The sequence below is a fragment of the Microtus ochrogaster genome, chromosome 8, assembly GCF_000317375.1.
Source record: "Microtus ochrogaster isolate Prairie Vole_2 chromosome 8, MicOch1.0, whole genome shotgun sequence".
Taxonomy (NCBI): Eukaryota; Metazoa; Chordata; class Mammalia; order Rodentia; family Cricetidae; genus Microtus; species Microtus ochrogaster.
This window is the reverse complement of record NC_022015.1, coordinates 50,256,782-50,264,706: the sequence shown is the minus strand read 5'-3', so window position 1 is coordinate 50,264,706 and position 7,925 is coordinate 50,256,782. Positions and strand designations below refer to the sequence as shown.

Genomic DNA, 7,925 nt, shown 5'->3' with positions numbered 1-7,925 from the left:
AGTTCAGGTCCTGACAGGGAAGGGGTGTTGGTGCAAAGAAAACTTCAGACCACCAAATTGATTGTACTCAAGTGGCCCCAAATAGCTCAGGCTGTCTTTATTTATGTATAAACAGAGTTTTTCTTACCAGGATTACACGAACAGCTTTATTATTGGCTTCTATTTTTGACTTTAGGAAATACATCACAATTTAAGGAATACATTGTGATTATTATGGAAGTCCTAAATGTTCCCCTTTATGCTTCTTCAAATAAACCTTCCTACTCCCTACAAAACCTTCTAGACATAAAGTTCAGCATTTTTGCATGCTTAGCTAAATATCAAGTCAGATATATCCCGCTCTAGCAGAGCTTATGCCTCCTGGCAGCTAACTGTGGTTACAAAGTTAAAAAGTATTGACGTGGGTACAATGCTTTAAGAACAACAATATTCAAACTCAGACAATTCTTTCATGCCTGCAAGATATGCTTTTATACAGTTCTCTTTTCTACAAGCGGGTTCCCTGTCTAAATCTCTGTGTAAAAGGCAAACTTCGATAAAGCAATCTTTTCCCATCTCATTATACCATGCTTCTTTCCCAAATATATGCTCCAGTGTATAGTAAAGATGAATCTGCCCATCACATAGTTTGAATTATAGCTTTTACTCTCAGAGCATGCCAGATCCTACCAATGATTCTATACTTGGTGTCCAGGAACATACTCTCAACAGTGGCACTATGTGTGTTCCTGAGGTTTTTCCCCTATTCTGTATCTGCATGCCCTGCTCTCCTTTTCAGTTCTTTGAGCCGTTGCTCATATTCTAAGTGTTTTTTTCTCAAATGTCTCTATTGGGTCAAAAAAGTTCTCAGGATCACGAGTTGTACTTAGTAATCAGATAATAGATTTGAGAAGCATCCTCCCTTTAGGGCAGTCTTAGAGGAAAATATTCTAGAAAGAACAGAATTTCCAGAAGAAATTTCAGCTATTGCATGTGTGACTGGAAAAGTAAAACTAAAAACCATCTAGAGAACCACCAATATAATGAGAGAGAAAAGAGCATGCAAGCTGCGCGAACTTTGCAAATTCCTATGCAGTCCTGTTGTAAAAGGTGTGGCGGGCCCCTTCCCACTGACCAGCTAGCTTTACCGGAAATAATTACATGGAAACTGTATTCAGTTAAACACTGCCTGGCCCATTAGTTCCAACCTCTTATTGGCTAGCTCTTACAAATTGAATCAACCCGTTTCTAATAATCTGTATCGCCACTTGACTGCGGCTTACCGGCATGAGTTTAACCAGCATCCATCTTGGGCCAGAGCTTCATGGCGTCTGTCTGACTTTGCTTCTTTCTCCCAGCATTCTGTTCTGTCTACTCTACCCACCTATGTTCTGACCTGTCAGGCCAAGCAGTTTCTTTATTAATTAACCAATAAAAGCAACACATAGAAAGAAGACCCTCCTACATCACTGTCCCATGGACTACTGGTCCTTGCCCAGTGAGAGTTTATTTCCACAGGTGTTTTGTCCTAAGGCAACCTGATGGACAGATAGCCATATGCTGATCTGAGACTAGGCTGCATGGCTCCTAACAACACCTTACTGCCAACACAAGATACTGATAGAATGGAGAAGGCAATTGGATATTTACAAAGTTCTATTCAAGGTATCAAGGGAAGGAAACTTATATGAACATGGAATTTGTTCCAAGTTTTAAGAAAGCTCATTCTATGTAGTGATTGAGAATAAGTCAATTTCCTTATAATTGCAGTTAGCTACATAGCTAAACTGCACAGAGAATTGAAATAAACCTTTGAATTTTGATTTTCTTAATCTTTCAAATGTGTGTATATTTGTATGTCATAGACAGTAGAAAAATATTCTATGGTGTAAATCTCTGATTGAGATGGGTTGAGTCAACCACACAGTCACAATTTCCTTTGGAAAAAAATTTGCTAGGGTACCAAGACATACTGTTAGCTTTAGCAATGGTGATGCAAGTAGGTAGTAGACTCATTGCAAGGTAGATAGAACAGGCAGTCAGAAGGAAGACTAGAATTCCACATCCTCTGTACTAGGGATGCTATGAGCACATCTGAGCCCAGATCCTAGGGTCACTTCTCCAGTTTGCCTTTGCCAGAGCCTGATGTTCCTTGAACCTGGGAGCAGCTTTGTTGTGCGATTGTCTTAACTAATCCTCAACTTGGTGCCATTTTGCTACTTCTGTAATGCTATCACTATGCCCATTTACCTTCTAAAAAGGAAATAGTGAAATTAGGGAACTAGGGAACTTCTGGCTTCAAATAAGAAGGGTGTGTCTCAGAAAAACAGAAGAATCCTTTCCCAATTTGAGATTCTTTATTTGAGAAGTACAGGGACTGTAATTCCTACTTTATTCAGTTCCACACAGTAAAAACAAGAGCTGGTAGAAGAAGATATTTCGTGCCCTGCTGAGCACTCAGGAAAATGTCTGTGAAGAATCCTCAGCTTCTGCTTCCTCCTCCCACTCACTTTCTTACATTAATTTAGGAGTTGTGTCAATGTGCCCTCTCATCTCCTGATTAGTCCTTTACATTTTTCCCAGGCTTTGGCATGAATATGCCATAATCTCCTCTACCCTGACTCCCATTGATTCTGTACTGCCAGGATGCTGGCATCTTTAGGTCTGAGGGAATCATGAACTAAAACCTTCCCATCTGTGTTCTCATTGTCTAAGATGTAATCATGGGCATGAATGTCCTTGCCACATAGCTAGTCTCTCACCCTTGCCTGGTTAGTCTTGATGAGTCTCTTATTCTTTGTTAGCCACAAAAAGATATACAACTGCTTATGAATTAATACTGAATAATGACATGTTAGCAACATACTTTAGGATACCAGAATAAACAAAAATAGTATTAGTCCTACTCAAAGTCACTGTGCTTGTTTCTTTAAAGATACTGGCAATTCTGTAAGAGGCAGAGACAGTGGCTTTCACGGTGATAACGACGAGACCCATTCTAGTGAAACTTTTATTACGCCACAAAGTAAGACACAGTCATTTTTTAGTGGTGGCTGGCACTGGCTACATTTGCCCTACATGGCAAGGAAACAATATGATAAACACATTATCACACCATAGCCTTAAGAGTTCTGTTTTGTCTTTCTTGAAGGTGCAAAGAAATGAAATTGTAGGCTAAAAATCATTTTCTGTTTTCTGTGAAAATTCAAGGCCACTTCTTGTTAGCCATTTGGATGTTCACATCTAGACTCAAACAATTACCTTATTGTTCTGGTGAAATTGAAAGCTAGTCAATAAAAGAAACAAAATACAATGGTTGTCTCAAAAAAAGAAAGTAGACCATCTTAGCTTATTGTGCTCTCAATATAGATAATGAAGAATCAATAGTAATCAAAACAGGATACACTAGACAGGACAGAATCCACATAAAAATAAAACAAAGCAAAAGCAAGGTATTTTTTTTTTCGAAGAAGCAACTAGAATTAAAGAAGAAATGAGAATGGTGGGATTCCAGATAAGCGTAGTATAAGCATAGAACTCTGAGCCAGTTTCTTTTTTGTGAAAGGCAACATGTGTTTGAGAAGGGGAAGAGTAGTAGGTGAGATAGAGAGATGGGGAGGGAGGAAGGGGGGAGAGGGCAATAATGAGTGAGGATGCTGTGCTGAATAAGTGTGGAATTAGGTAGTGACTGGGTATTTATGAGATTTACACAGATAGACATGATATCGTTTGAGGCTGACTCAGAAACATCTTTAGGAGCATTATGAGACCAGGAGAACAGAATCATTTTTTTCTTCTCATTAGAACAAGGTTCAAAGAGAGAATCTGTGCCAAGAGCTGATCCCAAGTAAAGGACCAACCTGGAGGCAGTCCAGGCTGGGAGGGTATAAAAAAAGAGGAAGAGGGTTGACATTTAGATTATGAACAGACTACTATTTTGACTTGACAGAATTCTCTGAATGTCACTAAAATGATGAGAAGTCAATACATGAGGTGATTGGGGGGTATTTCTGATCAAATCCAGAGAGGATGTTCTGACAAAAATGAAAATAATCTTTTACCTGTCCACACATAGAGTCTGCTTTCATATCTTCCCAGAAACAATTTCTTGTGTCTTCAAATAAAATTAAATGGTTGTGCAAATGTCCTATATATGGAAAGTATTAAAACAACCTATCTACACAAAAACAAACTAAGCCTCCTCCTCTGCGATGTTTGTTTCAGGTTGGCAAATTAGTCAAAGAAGCTGCAGGGAAAAGCAATCTGAAGAGGGTCACCCTGGAGCTGGGAGGAAAGAGTCCTTGCATTGTGTTTGCAGATGCTGACTGTGAGTACAAGTCCCTTGCTCTTATATTACCTTCTTCCTCCTGATGTCTGATGATATCACAGTCACCTGGAGTAAAGTAAATTCAAAGTAAAAAGGAATTGACAAGAGTCTGTGGTGATTCTGAAAGCATTCAAACTGTTCTTGTAGCATACAGCTGATAAACACAAAGAAGATTTTGTCCTGGGTTGGCATGGATTGCTACTTCCCTGTGTCAATCTGAGGTAGTATAAATGGTGCTTCATCTAGAATAGATGATGCGGTTTGGATAATTCCATACCTTTAATTGTATCGAGGACACAAGATACTTGAGACATTTGGAACCAAAATTATCTTATCATGGTAGCCAGCAAGATCCAATTTTTCCTCTGTTTTCACTCTGGACCATCATCTCAAGAGAGCCAGAAGAAAATTGAACTTGTGAAATCATTTCTCTCTTTTCATTTTAAGGTAGTTAAGTTTGTCATTTTGATGTGACCCTATTAATAATGATCTAGATCACTATGATTTTATTACCAAATTAATTCCTTACTGTATTTCCTAAATACCATAGCGACTCAGTTGAGATTTGTGGTCAAGAACTCCTTTAACCCATCGTTCCTCAGATCATACTTAAAATGAGGCTATAAACAAAGGTTCCATGGAATTCACTGTTGTCACTATTGCGATCTGTACTGGAAATATTAGGACTTACTACTTGGTTAGCGACATGCCTAGTTTGTCACTCTGTCACCTCTCCTCACTGCGCTATCAACAACTACTGTTAGCTCAACGTTTCACACCCGGGTTCTCCAATCATGAACTGAGTAGTTCTCATTTATAAAACTAAAGCATATATACACACACCTCAAAATCCACATCTTTTTGTATAAAATTAAAGATATTCTAATATAAAACTCTAGGCACATTGAACCATCTAAACTATGAGTTTACTTTGCTTGTGTGATTAAGGCTTTAGTTAAGTTTTAGAAGTATTTTCTCTGGAGTAAGTGTGGAAGGGTGAATTGTTCTTATGTACTGAGATTTAGTTGTTTGAATGTCACTTTTAGAAAGACAAATTTTATTGAGAAAAGTATTCAGTAATATTTGAAATTACTAAAGGAAATAGATAATTCAGTTTTCTCCTATTAGTTAAAAGCTGACACCTAAAAGAAACATAATTGACTAACGAATTATAAAATGGAAGTAGTTGTAAAATTATTTACAATGATACTTTATCGTCTAATCAAATGTACATTCTTCAGAAGTCATAACAGGCACCATCTTGTCAGAGTTCCCTTGTTATTATTTCCATGGTAAATAAAGGATCAAGAGGTCTATTGTTTCGTGGCTTCTGTGCAGTATAATGTGTTGACTCTATGTCTCATCAGATTATTCATCATTTTTCCTATCACCATATTGCATCTGGAAAATATGGCATGAGTGTGTGTGTGTGTGTGTGTGTGTGTGTGTGTGTATCCTTTAGAAATAGTTCTTTCTCTCCCATGAATTTTTTTTTTTTGCAGTGGACAATGCTGTTGAGTTTGCACACCAAGGAGTGTTCTTCCACCAGGGACAGATTTGTATAGCAGCATCCAGGCTTTTTGTTGAGGAGTCAATTTACGATGAGTTTGTGAAAAGGAGTGTTGAGAGGGCTAACAAATACGTTCTTGGAAATCCTCTGAATGCAGGAATAAATCAAGGTCCTCAGGTGAGTAAACATTAGAAAGGCAAGTGTTTTGGATGTAAAACTAATCATTTTTTATCTCATTTTGGTTAAGTAAGATTAACTCCTTGTTCATGCTCATTGGTAGCTAATGTTATCTTGATCTGGTGGTTTAAATAATCTAACAGCAAAGATCAATCTGTTTTGTCTTGGCCATCTTTTTTTCTTTCTATCTAGAAACATTCTAGGAGCCATGGCTGGAATTAAACATAGAAAGAAAGGCCTTGTATAACTTTAGTAAATTACTCAGTTCGCTTTCTGACTTCTTTAATTTTATCCCAAGCATTCAAAACTGCTTGCTCCACAGTATAGGGCAAGGGTATGGTCATCTTAGAGACTGTCTTGTACATAGCATAACCACCCTCTCCAAGAAGTTGGTCTTGGGAAATTTCAATACATTTAGCCCTACTTCATTGTTCAATGATCCAAGCCTCATCTTTCCATCAGGACCTTCATTGCAATTGAGTTCCAAGTTCCAATACTGTGGTAATCAAGTTTTCCTGTCTTGTGGGACAATTATCTTACTACTTGACCATGAATTTAACATCAGCTTTGCACTGTATACAATATGAGACCATAGCTTCCTTAAATCTACCCAATTCTAACATTACCATAGGAATCTGGTTAGCTCTTACATAGACATGGGAATACCTGATATTTGGCAGCTGTTCCTATAAGGTGACTAGATAAATTAAGGTGGGTTGATAACCTTAGGCTGTTGTTCCTCTCTAATTTTATAATGCAATGCTGAGGTTGACTCTCCTTTAAATTGCTCTATCTTTGTCTTAATCTTTTTAAAGACGTGTAAGTTAACAGTCAAAATGGCAGTTTTCTCTAGCAACTCTTTCTAAGGCCTGTGTCTTGGCAATCACATCAACCAACTTTTTAGGGCTAAAGCAAGAATTACCAAATGGATAATGTTTAGAATAGACATTGCATAAATCCCAGCTAAGTTAATTAATTGTTCCATTTTAAACCATGCATTGTGGAATCATACATAGACCTAACTCTCTCCAGCATAACATAGTTTCCCATTTTTTAATGTGGGAAATCAATCTCTCTCTCTCTCTCTCTCTCTCTCTCTCTCTCTCTCTCTCTCTCTCTCTCTTCTTCTCTCGTAAACTAGTTACCACCTATAACAACTTCCAATTGTCTCTCCAAATGTGATAGTGAAGACAGTGGAGTGTGGGGCTGGATGCCTCTGTGTAGCTGTGTAGCCAGCACATCTGAGAGGAGAACAGACAGTTGAGAGACAAGCCAGGGACAGCTGTAACTGCTAGCATGTAGCTGTGATCTGGGAGTGTGTGGCAGATGAACAACAGTAGACGTCAGAGTGAGTGTCAAGGCAGCTACCTAGTGTGGCAGCACCCCAAGGAGGGCGTCCAGAGGAAGCCCACAACACATGGGGGAGAGGAAGCTGGTTGTCTGAAAAAGGCACACAGGGGATTGTGCATAAGGAGGGCATGTGGTGGGAGCTACCTGAAGCCTGAGCTGGCCAGTAGGGAGAGCCTAACTCTGGTAGCATTTGGGGCCCAAATAAGTCTGCACATCATTATTTGTGAACTGGTTGCCCAGAGAAAAATCTTCCTACAAATTAGTAGTTAAAACATTTCATGTCTATGGTAATTGACCACATGCTCAGACATAATTCATCTTTTGAAACATGAAGGTGATAAGCAGGACTTGTTGGAAACTGGGATACAATCGATTGAGCTGAACTAATAAGTCTGGTATAGTACCATCAGGATGTGAAAAGAGATGCATGTTTTAGGAATACACAGATTCTATCTCTGAAGATTCGTGGTGTTCTCCAGTCAAGAGCATCTGCTTTCTCAAGGTGTATACCCACAGAAACTGGGTCAAAGTCCTCTTTCTCACTTCACTCTTCTATTTCACTCAGGATTAAGATTCTGGACA

General features: G+C 38.6%; 1 protein-coding gene across 1 annotated transcript in view; it reads left to right on the top strand.

Annotated features, from left to right (window-relative positions):
* LOC101983531 (aldehyde dehydrogenase, cytosolic 1-like) overlaps positions 1-7,925 on the top strand; it is a 37,905-nt gene that overhangs the window by 21,226 nt on the left and 8,754 nt on the right. The window contains exons 7-8 of the mRNA XM_013348008.2: positions 4,204-4,306; positions 5,809-5,993. Of these exons, the coding sequence (XP_013203462.1) occupies positions 4,204-4,306; positions 5,809-5,993 (288 nt within the window). The remainder of the gene's footprint in view (positions 1-4,203; positions 4,307-5,808; positions 5,994-7,925) is intronic.